General features: G+C 39.2%; 1 protein-coding gene across 1 annotated transcript in view; it reads right to left on the bottom strand.

Annotated features, from left to right (window-relative positions):
* Positions 1 to 650: 650 nt before the first annotated feature.
* The window catches only part of fbxw4 (F-box and WD repeat domain containing 4), a 48,408-nt gene continuing 28,780 nt past the window's right edge, over positions 651 to 20,278 (bottom strand). The window contains exons 6-9 of the mRNA XM_023963457.1: positions 13,655 to 13,720; positions 5,726 to 5,866; positions 2,148 to 2,289; positions 651 to 2,031 (exon numbers count right to left, since the gene is read on the bottom strand). Of these exons, the coding sequence (XP_023819225.1) occupies positions 1,897 to 2,031; positions 2,148 to 2,289; positions 5,726 to 5,866; positions 13,655 to 13,720 (484 nt within the window). The 3' untranslated portion in view covers positions 651 to 1,896. The remainder of the gene's footprint in view (positions 2,032 to 2,147; positions 2,290 to 5,725; positions 5,867 to 13,654; positions 13,721 to 20,278) is intronic.

The raw sequence follows: 20,278 nt of genomic DNA, 5'->3' as shown, positions 1-20,278 counted from the left end.
TATGGGGGTGGGTGGGGGCATTAAAAACACATTCTAATATGCTCGTCATAGAAAATGAGTTAAGGATCTGGGTGGATTTCCATGTAAAGTCCAAAATAAGGCTCCCTTAGTTGTTCAGTGAATCCGTCCCTTAGCTGAAGGCGTTTCTGTCGGTGAGTTGTCCTGCAGCCGACTCCCTTCAGGGTGAGGCAGCTGGCTCCACCGAGCCTGCATGGGACTGAGTTTGAATAGAAGATGGATGGACGTTCCAAATACCATGCAAAGACCTAAAGCTTTAGGAGAAGGTGATACGCATACGCATGGAGTAAAAGAGAAGCAGCGGATATTTTCATTTATCTTTTGTTGTTCTGAAATTCTTTCTGATTTAAAGTCTCAAATGTCTAAATTAATTCAACAACAACAATAATAAATTCATGTTTTATTTACAAAACTGGTGGATTGTGCAAATATTTTTTTTAGGGTTTCTCAAAGGTTCTTTGCTTTAAAAACTCTTTAGAACTTGTGTATTTTTTGAACAAGCAACATCTAATTGTGTTGGAACAACGTGTGACAAGAGTATCAGTAGTTTGATGCAATTACTGCACCGCTGCATGTGAAATGAACCAGAGTGATCTGTTCTGGCAAAAACTTCCCACCAAAAGAGAAAAATGGAAAATTGACTTTTTACTGTTAGAACGTCTAAAAGGAGCAAAGCGTCCCTGATTGACTTACAGTCAGATCATATGAATAACCATTATTCATATGATTAATCATATGAATAATGAATAATTCATATGAATAATCATATGAATAATCAGTCCAAATCTCTTTAAAGTTTTTAAGTTCCAAAAAAAGTGATAAACTGCAAATTTTCACAAAATATCAGACTCCAAACACAAATCAACAATCACACAGTTTTTCTAAAAAGACCAAATTCTCTTTGGCTTCAGTGCAGCTTCACATTGTGTACTGAGGTTATGACAGCTGACAGTGAGGTTTCAGTAGTCAGCCAGTCCAGCTTTAGGATTTTGAAACAATATGTGTAAATAGCTGGTAATCCTACTGTAAATACAGCGGGTCCAAGCATAGAACCAAACTGTGCATATATATATGATCCATTTTGCTTTCTATCATGTGTTAAGTAAGAATTTCCTAAAGTTATTTCTAGAGTTTACTCAGAGTTGCTTCTGTGGTGAAAACAAATATCTGCAATGGGAAATGAGAAGCAAACAGGTCATGTGTTTTTGACACAAGCAAAGACCAATTTGCAATAAAATCCCAATTTGTCCTGACACACATTTTTATTGGCCTTTGTTGATTTCACTACAATTAAGTCTCAGTGAGTTTTACAATTGTGTAAATGAGTGTGCCATTCCTTTTCTCAGGAATGAGTGGTTCTGGATGCTGCTGTCAGATAAAGATAGTGTTCTTTTTTACGTTTGATCTCAAATAAAGTGATGCAACAGAAGTAATCCAGGTTGGTAGCTTAATATAGTTTTTATTCTATTAAGGTTTGTTTTTTTTCTATTGGCACACTCTAAAATTTTGTTCTATAAATACATCAGGTTGTAAAGCTCTAATCAAGTGAGTAGCAGAGAAAAACTGTCCACTTTCTCACTTGCTTTGGTCAAAACCTACAGTGGGTAGGACCTGAACCTGAACCTGACTGGCTGATCTGTGTACAAGTTTTCCTGCTGTAGTTTTGGGAGCCATTCAAAAAAAACAGACTGCTGATGCTGAAAATTACCAAAAATTCAGTTACTTGACGGCAATATTTTGTTTGTGTTTTGAATTGGAAATTAAAAGTAAAATGTTTAACGCCGTAAATTTACTGGCCACCTTAGATTTATTCTAATCAATTCAATGACGCTTTCTTGTAAAATGACATTTCTGTCATTTGTACATTTAAAATGTGCATCATTTTGCATGGATGTGGCTGTGTCTGAAGTCCAGTGAGTGCAGGGAAGTGGCCAAGGCTGCATACAGGTGAGAGCTGCTGAACCTCAGGCAGTACACCGGGCTGCTCACTGGCCTGGAGCTGAGTTGGTAGAACTGCACAGAAAACAAAACAAAACAAAACGTTAGAATATCCAATAATATTCATCCTAAAGCTGTTGTAATATTTTTTAGAGAAACGTCACAGTGGATGCCGTATTTGAAGAATATACCTGCAAACAGGCCTTCTGCCGTTTGTCCCAAAGACGTACGACTCCATAATAAGAAGAGCCACTGGCTATCATGTGATTTCCATCTGTTTGGATGCAGTACAGAGCGCTATCATGAGGCTCCTCCCACTCTCTCACAGGTTTCCTGTTGGGTAAAAAAGATGAAACATCATCATGTGACCAAAAAGCTGGGCAAAAGGTTGAAAGAAAAATGGCACTAATATGCCTCGTTTCCACTGAGCAGTAAAGTATTTTGTGCATTTCTATTAGAAATGGACCAATTAAGCGGGACCGAATTGTACCATTTTTGGGCCCCCGTTGGTTGTAGGTCCATGAAAAAAATGGAACGGACAGTTTAGGGCGGAGCTACTGTTGAAACCCCGTTGATTGGCTGAAGGTCATTACGACAAAAGAAAGCTCTAAGAAAGGGGATGTATTCCTCTTTGCTGCCGCAATCTTCTCTGAAACATGAAATTCTTTGTTTATACCAATGCTGGATGATCATTGTTGTTAGTTGACCTCCATCATCATCAACCCCACATGCGCCATGACGGCTCAACTTTGATTGGAAACGCTCACCAGAATTGCTTGGACCATTCTAAGCCGGACCAAACCGGACCGCTAAGTGGAAACTTGGCTATAGTGTCAGAAAGATACAGCGTACATATCAAGATTAAAAAAAAGTTAATGAATTTAGTAAAATTCATAAAAAACGCAAAGAAGCCACACAAGTAAAGTCTCAAGCTGGTTTAAAATACATGGAATAAACTGCAAAGTCACTTAAAGACCACTCCAATGAAAATGGTAATGTTGATGTTTTTAACATGTTCTTGTAGCTTTTTTCTCATGATGGAGGACATATGTAAAGAAAATTAAGCTCAAAACTGTGCTTCTGAGTATTTCTTTAATCAAATTGTTATGAACCAGGATTAGATGAAAAAATACTGTTATGTAAAAACTGCTATTGGTGGGCTACAAGCTTCCTACTCCATTCAGATAGTTCCATGAATCCTGGAATCTGGATCCAAACTGGACGGCTGGATAGATCTGATATTGCTGCCACTTTTGTTACACCTGTGATGTTACGTTATGAAGGGCTGTAAGCTAGCAGGAGAGCGTGTAAACAGATGGATGATGGGAAATGAGTGGAAGCCTCCTCTGCACCAACAACTCGGAGGTGAATTTCCGATGAACTCCTGCTGCTCTGCAGAAACTATGTTCTAGAAAACGACAGGTTCTTTTGATTTTGGCTAAAAACATCATCATCACAATTAAAGACTACTGGGAACACTTTGAAAATTGATCAAAAGATGATCAGAGTGGGACTTTAATGCTGTGTTGACTTAGACCGCAATTTGTGTGTCGAATTCACGTCCACCCCCTTTATTTTTGACATGCTTAAAATTTGATGCTCGACAGTTCTCCAAAAGGATGTTCATAAACCTGATGCTACCACCGCGTGTGGGAGGAGCTACTTTTAAAGCCTTTAGCCTGTGCGCTACATTATAGAAGAGACAGATGATGTTGAGAGATCAGGTTTAGCTCTACTACAGTGTTGATAGTCTCCATGTCTGATTTCATGAGGTCATTCAGAGGTTCTCTTGGTAGTGTGAACTACATTTGGGGTTAGACTGTTAAAATAAATGTATGCATATAGAAAAAAAATGCAATACGATTTTTACACAAATTTTCAAAAAAAAAATATGAAAACAAGTTTTAATTTCACATTCAACATTTCTATTGTGAAAATAATCTTGAATATGAAATTTCAACTGTTGACTTACTGTCAAAAATACATCGCAAGGTCAAAGGCATTTTTGGTCACAAAAACATCGATTCAACAAAGTGCGGGTACGTACTGAGGCTTATTTATTAAACTACAATAAAATTAAACTTTATGATCCGACAGTGAGAAAATAACTTGTTACCATAGCTCTGTTGAAACAAAAAAAAGAAAATAATAACAGCAATCTAAGGTCGCTTCTGAAGCGGCATTTGTTGTTGCCAAACGACAACAGCTGATCGTGTAAAAAAAATCCACCCTTAGACCATTTCAGAAAATAGTCCTAAAAAGAGTAGCAGACAGTTATAAGGTGTAAAAACACTCCATGTCTGTCAAAAAAAGGTTGAAGATGATAGAATAAAAATGAACTCAACTTTGCTAACTTTGAGCTTAAGTAACTGGCAGTCTACCGCTATTTAGTAAAAATAAAAAAAACGTCACAATGACCAAAATCCCCTACTTTCATTGTTTTTCTGAATTTTTTTGCTTGCAAATGGCAAGAGTAGTTTTTTTAGCTTTATCTGCCCAGCTCTTATGTTGGGGGGTATGTATTGTTGTTCATTATACCATGTTCTGGGTGAATTCTCGATTCTGATTGGCTTCTGGGTGTGCGTTAAAAAGTGATAACCACACGTCTAAAAAAGAAGTTCCGGTCACAAAGCTTAAATAGGACAAAAACAAGCGGTAATAGGTGAACTTTTTCTCTGAACGGATGCTTTATTTAACACGTCATGATCATCAGCATAGATATTGCTTTCCTTTGCGGCTGCAGTTGAGATCGGAGGTCGGTGCGGCGTGGTGCGGAGCCACAAATGGTCCGCTTTTTGAGAAAAAAGCTTTCCAAACTGAAAAAATAACAAGAATAAAGCCCTAAAAACTGACTTTCACTTCGCAGAAGCACCCATCCTCCACTTTGCGTCGGACAGTTCAGGCTTCCATGGCGTGCATTAATTTCTGATAACGCACACGTTGTAGGCCATTTATCCTTACTTAAACAATAATTGTGTGTGATGTTGACGGTGCAACATCAAGGTTGGTGACGATGTGTTGTGGCCAATCATCTACATATTAAAGTTAACAAAGTAAATACAAATACTAAAGTCGTTTATAAAACCTGTAAATTGTTCATCAGTGCCAGAATGCTCTCCATTCCTGATGTCTTCGCTAGTGGTAGCCAGTATGTACGCACACGTAATGGAACTGATCTGTGACTTGACATACATGCCTGTGACCACCCCTTGTGTTTTTGATGGTAATTTAACAGAGACGATTTTCCTTGTTTTTCTTGTGTGGGTTTTTTACATAATTGCTTACTCCAATGTTAGCCCACAGTCCCCCCCCCCCCCCCCCATGCAGTTTTAGTTTGTTCAATCAATTCATTGTAATGCATGTTAACATTTAGTAAGGAAAGTAAACAAAAAAGGTTAATGAGATTACCTTGTTACTGAAAAATAACAGCTTCACGTACCACCATTGCAATAAAATAATAAATTAAATACAAACACTGATCATAACTACTCTAAACAAGGTGATTTAGACACAGGAGATCATCGGAAAGAAACTGCCAGTTGGCTGATTGCTTTATGTAAGCACATTAATAAAAAGGTTAATGAATTAAGATAAATAGGTTTAAAATTATTGCAGAATTAACAGATATCTACAGCCTTAAGAAGACATTGAAGCTAAGCCTCAAAAACTAATTTGTGGGGAATTTCATGAGTAGTGGTCTGCTGGAGATCTCTAAACATCTTTTAGTTTTAAAGCAGATTTTGGGGCATAGAAAACAAAAGTTGCCTACTGTGTGCTGAGTCGGAGGTCCCATAATCTTATAAAGGTATCATAGCCACAGGTAAGAAGCTGGAACGGAGACTCAAACACTATGTCCAAAATGCCGGCACCACGGCGAAAACCTGAGCCCAGTCTGCAAACACAGGTGGATCTGTGGAGGACACAATCATGATTGTTCTCTCGGTCATATGTTCAAAAACAACATTACCATATGGAACAAAATTAGGACAGACATAATAGAAGAAACATACAAATTGTGGAAATTTTAAAATATATGAAGCACACTGGGAAAACATTTTATTAATATAGAATATGTATGGTGGCCGGGAAGTGCCAATTTACATCAACAAATCACTCGATGCAAAAACATTTCAAAGATCAAAACAATACCGCCAATTTTAACCGCACCTTAGACATTTAGGGCCCCTTGGTGGGGAGGGTGAGGGGACGTCACTGTGAGTAATCAGGAGATGTCCCCTTAGTGCCCTACCGGCCAATTTTAACTGCACCCCCCTTAGTACACACACCCCTCCCCCCTCAATATATACATCCCAACATAAACACACACACATGCACACACACACCCTCTCAAACACACATACACGCACACACATTTTGCAAGGAAGGTGGGACCTGGGTCCATCTGTCCCCTGCCTCTTCCCTGGTGGGGGGTACGGGCCCCTTTGCAACGGCGGCCGTGTCCCCGGGGTGCCGGCTGCCTGAGCCCGGCGGTGCTCTCTCCGCGCGGTGGGGGGGTTCACATTACATCTGAGCCGGGGGTGTCTGGTCCCTGGGGGGTGGGTTCTGGTCCTTGCTCCTGAGTGCTGGGCCCCGCCAAATTTCCAACTGTGGCCGAGCCTGGTCGGGCCATATTTACAACACCCCTTGTGGGCCCTCTTTTTTCCCCGGGGTTCCCCCCTCCTGGGCGGGGGCGGCGGGCCCCTGCCTCGCTCCTCCCTGGACCAACCGTGGGCCGGGCGGATGGCTGCCTGGAGTGCGGAGCGGGTCTCCTTTGGGGGGTCCTGGCTCGTACCTGGGGTTGGGGCGGGGGGATGCCCGGAACTCCTGGGTGGTGGTGGGGTGCTCGTTTGGGGCTGTGGGCGTCCTTCTCCGGTGGGGCCCTGCGTTGGGTTCTCCCGGCGTGGCGGGGGGGCTGCTTTCCTGGTTGGGCTGGGGCGGCGCTCTCTTTCCCTCCGTGCCTCCCTGGCCTCTGGCTCTGGGGGCCTTGCGGCGGCCCTGCTGGCCCTGGCCTGGGTGGCGGGCTTGGTCGCCCGGGCGGCGGTTGTTCCCTGCCGGTTCCCGTGTGGCGTTGGGGGGATTCCGGCTGCCGCTGCTGCTGCGGTGGGGGTCTTGGGGTGGGGATGGCTGGGCACTCTCCCTCCTTTTCACGTTCCACCATCCACTTTAGAAGAACATAAACACTCACCTGAGCACAGGTGTTAGCTCACCTTTGCACTAACAGTTTGCATGATTGAATGACTGAAATATTTCACACTAGTTGGTTTTAAGGCATAAGTATGCGTGTGAACACTATCTATTTTGTGTACATGTCGACAGGGGGACATTTTTGCAGCTAGCAGGTGTGTTTATAACATTTGAGTGTGTGTGTGGATAGGCCCCGCCCTTTTTGTACTACATTTGAACCTTACCATAATGATTAACAACCAGTAAACCTGTTGCTTTATGCTGCTTCATGGTCTTATCCCCCTTCCCCTCCTATTATCACCCCCTACCCCCCCTCTGTCTAACGTCCCTCTCTCTTCTTCCCCTCTTTCCTTTTCCGTCCGGTCCAACACCAAAGATTTTTCAGACATGATTGAAATTAATAAAGTTTGGCCTCAATTACAAAAGGGGTTTATTCAGACATACCTTTGGTTTGTCTGAAGATTAATAACCCCTCTTGTTAAAGTAAAATATGTCCAACACAAGAGGCCCTCAGCTCTCATCTGTCTGCCCAGCTGTTGGACAGGACAAGTTGAAAAAAAAATAAAATAAAAAAAAAAAAGATCAAAACAATAATTGTAATCCTTAAAATGTTTTTGCTCCGATTTATTTGCACTTCAGGGCCGTTGTATACATGTATAACTGAAAAAACTGTCTTTATGAGAGGCACAGTGAGGACATTAGAAACAAAATGAGGCTCAAAGTCAAGCATTGGTGTTGTGATGCAAGTTTATCAACACAATAAAACATATCAAACTTATCAACACAATAAGTTTAAACACATTTCCTATGAATTCATAAAAGATAGGCTAAAGTTATATCGTAAAAAATCTAATTTGTCAGTCGGTGCATCCAACAGTTAAATAAAGGGGTCCAGAGAAGTCCCACCTCCTCTTTGAACTCCTCTTTCTGTCCTTCTCCTTAAACAAAACATAGCTCCTCTGTCATCCATTTTCTGGAGAACCTCCTTGGACAGATTACTGTTAGGGGGGTTCCTAAAATACGCTTTCACTTACCAAGATCGCCAACAGTCAGAAACTCTACTGCTGCCTCTCCTCAACACTTCCATACCACTGTCAGGACCAACTACCCGTCATTCTGTCTGTCTCTTCTACTTCCTCCTTACTGCTCTTTGCCACATCCTCCTATCGTTCTTTTTCAATCTAAAAACATGCCATCCACCTCTCATTTATTGAGCAACAGCAGCCTATTTACCATCAGCACTCTAAGGGCAACCAGCATCGGTGGCAGCTGTTAACCTGAGTCCCGATCAGTCCAGTAATGTTCTGTCAGAGTCATGATTGATTTGGTTTTGGTTTTACATTGGATTGGCTTCCTGACATAACTCTTTAGACGTACCCGGATTTGAGACCTGTACTCAAAAGCACTGGATTGTGACACTGTTTGGTTGCATTGTCCACTTAAAGAGACACATTTAAAGAAGTTTTTTTTTTCAGGGTTCAATTTTTTTATTATATCTGTACAAAATAGTTTTTTTTTCTGGTAAATGAATAGGACTTTAATAAAAATAGGCTTCATTTAAATGTTTTTACTATGACACTAGTTATGGTCTTGGAAAACTGTTTCTTTGAATTTGTTTTATGATGTCAAATATTTGTTACTGTGCCATTTAATTATCTACAGCACTGAACAGTTGATGTGTGGACTTAACCTGGTACTCGGTCAAATGCAGTAGTAACCACAACTTCATCTTACAGCTATAGTCACTAGGGTTAAAGCAGTATCAATGGCATTTTTGGTTGTGGGAAAAAACGTGAAAACTTGCAGCAAACAATTGACATTGTCAAAAGTTTTTCCAAAAAAAAAGCTTTTAGTTGCGGCACCTGACCACATGTGTCAGACTGATCAGACAGAAATGCATTGATGTGATAAATAAAGTTGATTGCCTCTGGTTGGTATAATGTGATCAGAGTTCTATCTTCTTGTGATCACAGCTATTTACCGCTTGCCCTTCAGTCTTCATTATTGAAGAATAACTAGAACTCAGCAGGACAGATTATTGCAGAATAACTGTCTCTTTGTTGCCATTTAATACCCTCAATGACCGTGACTGTGAGCTACTCTCAAATGTGTGATACCTGCCACGTAGCAACCATTTATAGACTGCTGCTGCCCTTGGTGACAGAAAAGGGCTATGCTAAAACGTGTGCCCCCTCCCTCACTCTAGAGCTTAATCTGCAGCTTTAAAATGGTAATCCCCTGGTTTTACCACAGGAAGTATCCTTATTGGGTTAAGGTTTTCTCCCTAGGATGCTTTATTGGGTCTCTCCCTCTCCTGCCAAGGTATCAGAGCTAAGCCAGCGTTGAAGGGGAGTCTATGATGAAGCTGAATTTGGATGTGGGTGGTGTTCAAACTCATCAGAAGAACTAATAGATTCTCAATGCTCCTGCGGGCTGGGTTTGTCCATCCAGCATTATTATCATGTTGTGCTTTTGACACAGGTCAACACTTTAGGATTTTGATGGTCCCAGCTGTCAAAACTGCACAACAGCAGATTCCTTCAGATTCAACTTGGGACAATGTTACATTTGAGAACAATCCGTAGTGGCACCACAGATGACGACACAGTCTATACTCCTTCAATGTTCTCAGTCATGTGTTGGAACAGCAGCACCAGACCAAGTGACTGAAAGTGGCTGAACAAGCTAAAAAACATCATTGTTTCTTTTTTGGGTCTGCTCTGGAAAGCCGATTATTTAAAGAAAGATGTTTTGTTTAAAGTCCCCCTATGACACATGTGTCAAACTCAAGGCCCACGGGCCAAATGTGGCCCGCCATGTCATTTTATGTGGCCCGCATGAGCATAAAAGTTTTTTATTTCTTAAAATAAAAAATAAAAATTGGTGTGCATTTATTCATATCTAGGGGGAATCGGACTTGAAATGTCGGATTGGGCAACTTTACATTAGGACTTAAACACTGTCCATATAACCTAACCTGACAGAATCAAATGTAAAAGAATTTATGCTAGAGTAACAAACAAACATGTGTTTTCTATGCAACTGTAATTATCACTTTAAAAAGTTATAATAAATATATGAGTAATTTAACATTAAAGAGTAGTTACTTTTATTTTTCATTACATTTAGTTACGTGAATAAGTTATATCTGGCCCTTTGAGGACAGCCACTATGCTGATGTGGCCCTCAGTGAAAATGAGTTTGACACCCCTGCCCTATGACATTTTTTAAATTAAATAATTCCTAGGGGTGTTCTAAATATGACTATGAAGTTTTTAACCAAAATTCCACAACTTCAATGTCTTAAAAAGAAATATTTCATGTTTATCTGTTTCCAAAATCTCCTCTAAGTAGGCGTGGCCATTGGTGCTGAGCTGAGTAGCTCCGCCCTTGACCCCCCCCCCCCACTTCTGCATGCACCAAAAATAATTTTGATAGGAACATGAAAAGTGCTTTGAATTACATTAGAATTTAGGTTGCTTTGCAGATTTGATGCTAGCACATGCAGATTGTTGAATTGCCTTAAACAGCAAATAAAATGAAATGCCAGAAAGAAAGAGACAACACACGTAATTTTCCAAATACCTACGTTAAGTGCTAAAGGGTTAAGTTCAGCGATTTGCAGCGGAGGGGACAGTTTCAATGATAAGTCCAAGCAACAGACGCAATCTGAGTTCCAGCAGTGCGATTTGAGCGACGTGCTGTGCGCCAAGATCTGGCAGCGGCGCGATTTGATTCGATTTATTTCAAGCATTGTAGTCAAAGCAACAAAGAATTAACATATATTTATCAAACTCATTACAGAAATGTTGAAATGCATATTTTAAAAAGATAGAAAATAAAATAAAACAAAAAAGTCACTTAAATCCCATTTTGCTTAATTAAATACAGTGATCATTAACTAAAGTCAAGTAGAGTTTTATTTATTGCTTGAAAAGAAGCTGGAAGAAGTGAATTTATATAATCCCACCCCTAGAGTTCATTCATTTTATAGTTTTACAGTTTTTGTAATCCGGTTCGGATCCGATAGATTCTTTTCAAGTAACCAAATGATTGATTATCTTCGAAAAACATTCATTCAGGATTTCAGTAAACAGTATCAGTAACCAATATCTAATAATCATGGATTATTAATAGAACACATAATCACAATAAGCCAGTAATTATTGCTACACATTCCAGATCAAGCAAAGAAAATCGCCTGACAGTACCCCCCCCCAGCTACTGTTGGGCAAAGGCGAGTACACCTTGGACATTCTGTCGCAGGGCTGATGGAGCTGGAGCGACCAGACAGACCCGCCGTGGGATGGGGAGCCAGCCTGAACGTTATGATATTTTTATTATTTTCATGGAGGCAATAATAAAAAAGGTCCTCTGATTTTATTATCGTTTTTATTTTTACCCTCTATGGTCAATGCGGGACAGCAAGCCTTCAAACTCAGTCAGAGAAAGAACACAAATGCAGAGAACACATTTGGGATTTTAACTTTAAGTTCAATTTTAAATACATGTAGCCAACAACAAAATCCAGCCTAAGACGCACTTAAAATCTGAGAAGGGAGGCAGCAATGTGCCATCGTCTCTTCTCCTGCACCTGAGCTGATGTACACGCTGGACAAGATCAGGGAGCTTGTGCACATTTGCTCATGGGTCGTTGTGACATCACAACAGCTCACATTCAAACTGAGTATCTTTGTGACGGTTTGATCGACAGCGTTTTAAAAGGAAAAATACTCAGAAATACAAAAAAGAAAAGATTTTTTAATCACATTTGTACATAAGAAAATTGCCACAAGCACATGTCAAAAACTAAAAACTCACAAATTTCATTGGAGGTGGACTTTAATGAAAACCACCAGGCAAAACCTTCAGCATCACCAAAGGGTCTTTAACCAGAGGCTCCTTCAGATCTGCTGCAACATTGACCACTGCACCACATCCTTTTGGCCTAAAACAAGCAAAATTCTTTCTGAAGAATGTTGTTGAAGAACATTTAGATTGAAATCATTGATCGTATAAGAGATAATTGGTCGAATCACGTGTGGCGTCACCCATAGAAAATGCCTTGCTTCTGGTTTCAAGCAAGTGAAGTCAATTTAGTCGTCATTTTCCGCGATATTTCCTTTTCCATGTTGGAACCAAACGTCCTCAGAAAGCCATGATTGACCTGTCACATTTCTATGGTAACCACTCTCTCCAATCAGGAATGAGCATGTTAGAAGGCCTGGGAAAGGCTTGGGAAAATTTGTCAATCAAACACTTCAAATGTTCGAAGCTAGGCCGCCTGCTTTTATTGAGGTTGATTGGTCAATTTGATTGGTCAATTTATCACTTAAATAACTTTCACTATAAAAAAATATCATGAAAAAAATTTTGGATTAGCAAGAAAATGTTAATCAAAGGTATCAGATCAAGAATGGTTATTCTGACCAATACAAAGACTGAGCCACACAGTGCGTTCCAATAAAAGTCCAAACTTCTGCTTCGCTGCGAATTATTTATTTCCTTCTTCTGCAGGTTTCCCATCCATACAGTCCAAACGATTAATACATTAAATAATCCGGCAGTGACAGACTTCCAAATTCACACAAATAACGCGGTCAACAAATTATGTAATCACTGCGGCTCACCCCACTTCCTCATCCATTCGTGCCACACACGTCGCAGTGACACACCCACAACCTGGCTGATGACGCAGCGCTTCACCCGTGCCACTTCCATTATGGCTCCTACAGAACCAATGGCTTCGATTCTAACCTACACTATAAAGCTCTTTATGCACCGTTATTAAGCTAATGTAAAGGCCACATACAGTTTAGAGTTTCAGCAAAAAAATGCCATCCTCTGTTTGCCTCAGCCTCCAGTAACCCTAATCTGTAGGGGCCTACCATTCTGTGGAGGATTTCCTGTCATTCCTAACTGCTTCCATTTTTCTTTCATTCTTTCACTTTGGTACGTATGTCAAAATTTACACTTAATAACAAATGTGTCTGCCTGGATAATTCATTAATCAAATCTACAAAGATTACCTTTTGTACAATCTCTTTTGGCACAGTTGCTTATCAAATGTTACTCATTTTGAGAATAAAAAAATCCATTTTTTTCAGCTATTTTCTCTTTTGAGTTTTTTATGTGCTCCAGGTACATTGGAGAAGACAGGGAACATTATATCTTGGTCCTAAAACCTTTGCAGTAATTTTACATCTTATCTATTGACATATGAATTCATATAGCTGTTGTAGTTGTGAAGTTTCCCCTCAATTAAATTGACCTTGGCCTATAGCCTATAGCCTATAGCACATCAGGGCAAAAACCATGGTAATAAATCAGTATCTTAACTATCTTGATAATGGTGTTGTATTTATTTGTCTAGCTCTCGACTTTATATGAATAAAGCCCTAAAATACTTCACTTCTTTTAACATTAAGTATATATTCATGGCATTTAAGTAAAATGTGAAATTATAAACAATCTGCAGAAGGACTAAAATAAATGTTTGGAAGTGTATATTTACCGCTCAAAGTCCCAGATTTGAAGTGGAGAGAAGTTCTCACAGCACGCAGTCCCCGTCACAAAGGAACTACAGACACACAAAGAGCAGACACATCGTTACAAAGACAGAACATGGAATAGTTTACAAAGCCAATGCAAATTCACAGTGTCAATATCTGAAGAATGCCATTCAAGTTTGAAGAGGAGACTGAACTTAAAACATAGGAAAAACATTGTTTCTAGCAGTCCCTTGCTATATCACGGTCCACTTCTCTTGGTTTTGTTGATTTTTTTCAGGAAACTTCAATGCATTTTATTTTACAGTGTCTTGTGTTCTGTATCCTGATTGGCTGTTGACCTTGCCAAGCAATCTTCTCAGTGCCTGGTCTCGAATGGAATGCTTTAGTTTACTAAAGTTAGAGATAGCTTGAACTTTGAGAGTTTAAAAAAGAGAAGAAAGTGTGAAAATGTTCGCATCTGTCTGACATTGGAGGTTAAAGTATGTAGTGAGGAGTCCTAAAAACATGTAGGCACCTATCGCAGGCTTTTTTATGGAACGTAAGCATTGCAATAAATTAGGGAATACTGTGCATCTGTTGGATGACCTATCCATAAGCTGTGAAAAGGAGGGCATTTGATAAGCTGTGATGCCAGTTTATATCCTATAAAAATGACATTCTCATTTTATCTAAGTTTCATGCTGTGTGTCGGAGGAAAAATTAATTGGGATCCAAAGACAGAAAAGACAAATCTTTAGGTTTGATCTTTTACAAACTTAGTGTTTCACTTCATGGCATGGCATTTGTTTTCATAGCTACGCTGATGACATGCAACTCTTTGTCTCCTGATGGCGAACATACTGTTAAAATGCATTTTAGTCATTAAGACATGGATGGCTGAGAACTTCCTACAGCTCAACCTGGATAATACTGAGGTTTTAGTGATCGGTTCTGAAGACTGAAACTAAACTAAAAAATTACAAAGCTTCTAAGTGTGTGAGAAACCTGGGCGTTAATTTTTTCTCTGAGATGAATTTTATACCACAAATTAAAAGTATGACAAAAACAGGATTTCATCATCTTAAAAATATAGCCAGACTCCGCCCATTTCTCTCTCTTGCCAGCACAGAGGTGCTAATGCATGCTAATATTTCCGGCAGGCTAGATTATTATAATGCCCTCCTCTCTGGTCTTCCCAGAAGAAGGATATCGAACCTTCAACTGCTGCAAAATTCAGCTGCACGCGTGCTGACGAGGACCAAGGGGCGGGAACACATTACACCGATTTTAAAATCGCTGCATGGGCTCCCCATGCAATTCAGAATTGATTTTAAGGTTCATTTATTGGTTTATAAATGTTTTTATGGTCTTGGGCCTTCATATTTATCTGATATGATTTTAAAGTATGAGCCCTTGCGGACCCTGAGGTCCTCTGATACAGGCCTTTTGGTTATCCCAAAACTTAGAACTATGATTTTTAATTCTGTCTGATAAAAACTGGGAACCGGATATTGATAAATCATGTAATAAAATGGTTATAGTATAACGGGGTAGGATTATATAAGTTCGCTTCCCTCCACTCCCTTTCAAGCAATATTTATTAATATGTCTAATTATCATACATTGGTGTATTATTTCTACTTAATTGCTTGAAATAAACCATTTCAAATCAAAAAAACAATCTAAACGTTTGATATACGTGTATGTGTATATATTTATTTGTTTATTTTTACTTATTTATTTATTTCAATGTATTTATTCATATTTAGCATTTTATATGTCTATTAAGGTTTAGTTAAGTAATAATTTTTTGTTTTAAATATATTTTAATTTTTATTTATTTTTTCCCTTTACATTTTAGTTGTAACTCCAGTGTTTTCCTCAGAGAGATCCTCCACATCAGTGACTGACCCTTCTCAGTGAACGGGGTCTCTGTAATGGGATCTCCCGGGTCTGGTTCTTTGTCTAGATATTGGGGGTATTGTGGCAGTGCATTCTGGGAATTTGGGAGGGGGGTCACTGATGTGGACATATCTCCAAAACATCGTTTCCCCACTTCAGTAAAAAGTCAGGTTTTAACATTGCATCATTTTATCATTCTTTTTTTCACGGTGTATGTGTGTGTGTGAGGGTCGGCATTGTGTGGGTTTTAAACAAAATCTTTGTTTGTCTTGTCCTTTTGTTTTTACTTTTGAATATGTTTTTTTTGTAAAGCACTTTGAGTAGCTTGCGTTGTAAAAGTGCTCTACAAATAAAAGTTTTGATTTGATTTGAATTAAGTTTTTTAATTTGCAGCAGAGATTGATGTTAACAAATTGTTGTGTGAACGTCATTCTTATCTACATGACTGCTACCAAAGCCATTGGCTAATTTAACTGCATTGCTGACAGACCAAATAACTTAATCAGCAGTTTCTGAAACGGTCTCAGTCTAAATAACCAAGCTGTGTTCAGCTGAGTTCACTGCTTACCAACCAGAAATGCTTAAAGCCATTTTGAGATCATTCTTTGCCTTCAACAGTTTCCACCATAAACATCTTAGTGTCAAGTGTTTCTGTTTCTTTTCTAATATTGTTTAGTTAATGACTGCTTATTTAGCTGAGTTTGATTTGTCTGCTTCTGCAGCTGTGACTACCTCCAAGTGGCATGGCATCAAATGTGGCAACCAGGGGTTTAAGCTCATTATTACATTTTTTTCAATCAATTACAATAATAATGAAGAGTCTGAAGGATGGTATGGCAGCTCAGAGCTGTTGTGTGTGTATGGAGGGGTAAAAAAAATCAAAGTAAGCCATTGAGGCGGCTGTTGAGGCCCATCAAGGAGAGCGGTTTATTGCCAAGCCTTCATAATTAGTGTTGGGTAAATTCATTCAAGGCCATAATGGGTCGAACAAGGACGGCATCTGTACGCGTTGTAGGTGACCTCTGACTTGGCTGACACGGGATACAATAGGGTTATGGTCACACTCACAAATTGGACCCTATTACTTCCCGTTACTCACATTACTAACCCCTCACTAGACTGGAGCGCTCCCTGTGCAAGGCTGCAAGGACATTGCCCATTAAATACAAAAGTGACATCCCCTTCTCCTTTTTTAGCCCCCCTCTGTCATCTAAAGGGACAAATAGTTTTAGTTGGGGGGTCTGATTTTGCATTGATATTATAGCTGCTTTGGTCAAAGCTTCTCAAGTCTAGGGGCAGGTGTCTCTCCACGTAACACACACATATTGTACCTCTGACCAAATACTTTACTCGATTTTACTATCATCTCACCTCTCTTCATTAGGAGAAGGCGTGGCTTATGTTACAATCATATCCGCTTTCTGTATCATTAAAGAGCCTGGATAAAAGCATCAAAAACAAATTGAGTTTTAAAAGCCCACGATCATGAACTCAACACAAGCCGTTAGACAGAAGCACACATGTACTGTACACTTTATTCCAATTGATAAAAAGCTGAAGCAAAAAAATAAAAAAAATAACATTCACAATTGTGTTATGAGGTTTAAGAGCGGAAATCCGAGCAGATCCCTCATGTCACACAAATCCACAAACTAAAGAGAACAATGACAAAACAAATACAAACATATTCATTAGAAACTTGGGTTCTTTCTTGCTTAAATTCTGTCTTATGGCTGAAGTGTACCTGTGAATGACTGCTACTTTTAGCTCCACTCTGTAACTATCTTATGATTTTGTTTTAATTGGTTTATACTGTTGCTCATGGTTCAATTTTTTCATAATTTATAGCAATACAATGTTAGACAAAAAAGTCTTGACTGTATGTGCCTTCAGTACTCCTTTTCTTTTCCTTTCAAAACCAAGAAAGTCTTCATTAAACCTTAAGTATCAATTTTCTAAGTATAAATTGTTACTTCCAAAAGTAATATACTGTGTTCTAATAAATTCATTATTTTTACGATATTTAGGTTTAGAAATTGCTGTATTTGTATATCAAAAACTGCCGAGATTTATTTTACTGCTTTTTTTTTGTGTAAAATGCACAATGACCTCCCCTGAACAGTCATTTAAGCATTGCAACATCGGTAAATTTGAGAGCATTCCGAGAGAAACAGTCTCCGAACATAGTTTCTCGGAACCCTATAGCTTTAAGAGGAAGTAGCTTTTAAGAAGATTGTCTTGACATCTTTGCTCAAAATGCCACTCTTGCAGGAAGAAAAAAAGAAAGAAAGAGATCCTCATGCAATTTTCTATTTACCTCCAGTGTTGTAGAATGAGCTTTTTCTGGCTTAGCTTGCAGAAGCTCATTTATTGGTTTTGATACCTTAGGGCAGTGGTCCCCAACCACCGGGCCGCGGACCGGAACCGTGCCGCGGGACACTTGGCACCGGGCCGCGGCGGTGCCAACAAACGGTACTAACACTTATTAGTATTAGCCGATGTTCCCTTGGCAACCTCCTTCCAGTATGCTTTTGCCATATCCAAGTAAAAAGTGTTGTACCTGACGTTGATAAAGACAATCAAAATTGATCTGTGAAGTTTGATTAAGTGGACTATCTAGACAAGGACTAACACAGCTAACACAGAAACCCTGTTATAGTCTAAAACAGAAAAGAAGCTTAAAATGCCTGAAATAAAAAAAATCTGTCAGTCATTATTTAAACTAGAAACATTTTTGAGCAATTGAACCATTTGATGCTGAGAAAAATAATTCAATCAATAAATAAAATTAAATGTAAATTGTTCTGAAACATTAAAACAGCAGCACCAATATATTTAACGTTTTTAGTCTGAAGAAATAGGTAAAAAACATTCTGCTGATTTTTTTTCTAAATGATGGATTGTTTATTTATGATCTCATAAAGTGCAGCTGTTTTCCTGCATTACCTGCTGTCTTTATGTCAAATACTGACACCAACTAAACCACAGGTAGACAAAGAATACATTTATGGAAAATAAAGAAACGTCATCAAAATGTCTTCAATAGTTAATAAAGAATGACATCATTAGCATGAGCTTAGAAATCTAAAGGCGCGTGATGATCTTGGTGTTGCCCAATCCAGGCAGCGCTTGCAGCTCTCCACTTGCCCCGTTCCACCTCGCAGCCTGAGCCCACTACCCCTCCCCTTTGCTTCTCACACACGCAGCCATGTGTCTGACAGGAGACGGGAGCAGCTGCAGGGACGGCAGTTCACAGTTTCAGGCTGTTACAAACTCTGATATAACAGATAATGGTAAATCAATAGTGGCGCAGATTTTTTTTCAAGCACTGAGCCGCTGTCACCGCCGCCCCCCGTTAAATTTGCGCCCCGGACAATTGCCCGTATTACCTGTGCCTAAAACCGCCACAGGCGCGCCCCACTATTTGAGAAGCACTGCTTTAAAGAAATAACTGTCATCTTAACTTTTTGTGCAGAAGGGTTCCTGTTGGTGGGAGGAGACTTCAATTGTGTCCTGAATCAACATTTAGATAAAAAAACGTTTGAGCTAGGACCGACACCACGCAAAACAAAGTTGCTGCATAATACAATGCAGGAGCTTGGACTCATGGATATATATGGCGTCGTGAACATCCAAAAGAGACGGAATACACTTTTTTCTCCAAAGAACATAGTAGTTATTCCAGAATATATTTTTTTGCGTATTAAAAAGGGATGCTTATAAAGTTACAAACTGCTACATTGAGTCCATAACGATATCTGACCATGCACCAGTAGTCCTCTCATTAAACTTGCAAAACCACAGTAAAATCAGACAATGGAGCTTAAATGTTTCTCTTAAACAACCCAAATGTGGTCCAATACATTAAACAAGAATGGAGAAACTATTTGGAAAATAATGATAATGGAGAAAGCTCACTCACTATATTATGGGAAGCCGCAAAGGGGCAACATTATAGCGATCTCATCTAAAATAAAAAAGACGGGGAAAAAAAACTAGAGAAAGACATAATGGATTTACAAAAAGAACATCAACGGATAAATGATAAAAGCACACTAAAATCTTTAAACCACTGTAGACAGGCATACAACGATTTATTAACCAATAGAGCAGAGGGACCCTTACGATTTGCTAATCAGAGATATTATGAGTCAGGAAACAGGACTACCAGATTATTGGCATTTCAATTACGCAAAGCTCAAGCCAATCGAAGCATAGCAAAAATAATAAATCTGTCCAAAGAAAGTGGTATCCCATCAAACAGATGTAGCAGAGGCCTTTCTGCTTATTATGAAAAATGATATGACTCACCAGAAATTGCAAATAGGGAAAAAAAGATTTAAGTCTCTCTAGGAAAAATTAAGATGCCCAAAATAACTAAAACACAACCAGAAACTTTAGTTTCAAAGATAGAAATAGAAAATACAATTGAAAACCTGAAAAACAATAAGTCTCCAGGGATACAATGAAACCCAGGGAAATTTTATAAGTGCCTTAAAGATGAAATCTTACCTCGTTTACAAAAAGTTTTCAATTACACTCTAAAAGAAAATGACCCATCTAAATCCTGGTCCCAAGCAATAATATCAGTAATCCACAAAGAGGGTAAAGATCCTGCAAATTGTGCCTCACACAGACCCATAAGTTTACTTTGCTGTGATTTTACTGTGCTGACACTAAGATAAAATTGTTTCATTTAATTGGACCAAAATTCCAAAATGTATATAGAACATTATGGTAAATTG

The sequence above is a fragment of the Oryzias latipes genome, chromosome 15, assembly GCF_002234675.1.
Source record: "Oryzias latipes chromosome 15, ASM223467v1".
NCBI classification, from domain to species: Eukaryota; Metazoa; Chordata; class Actinopteri; order Beloniformes; family Adrianichthyidae; genus Oryzias; species Oryzias latipes.
The sequence above is the reverse complement of the archived record's forward strand: the minus strand, read 5'-3'. Positions and strand labels throughout refer to the sequence as shown.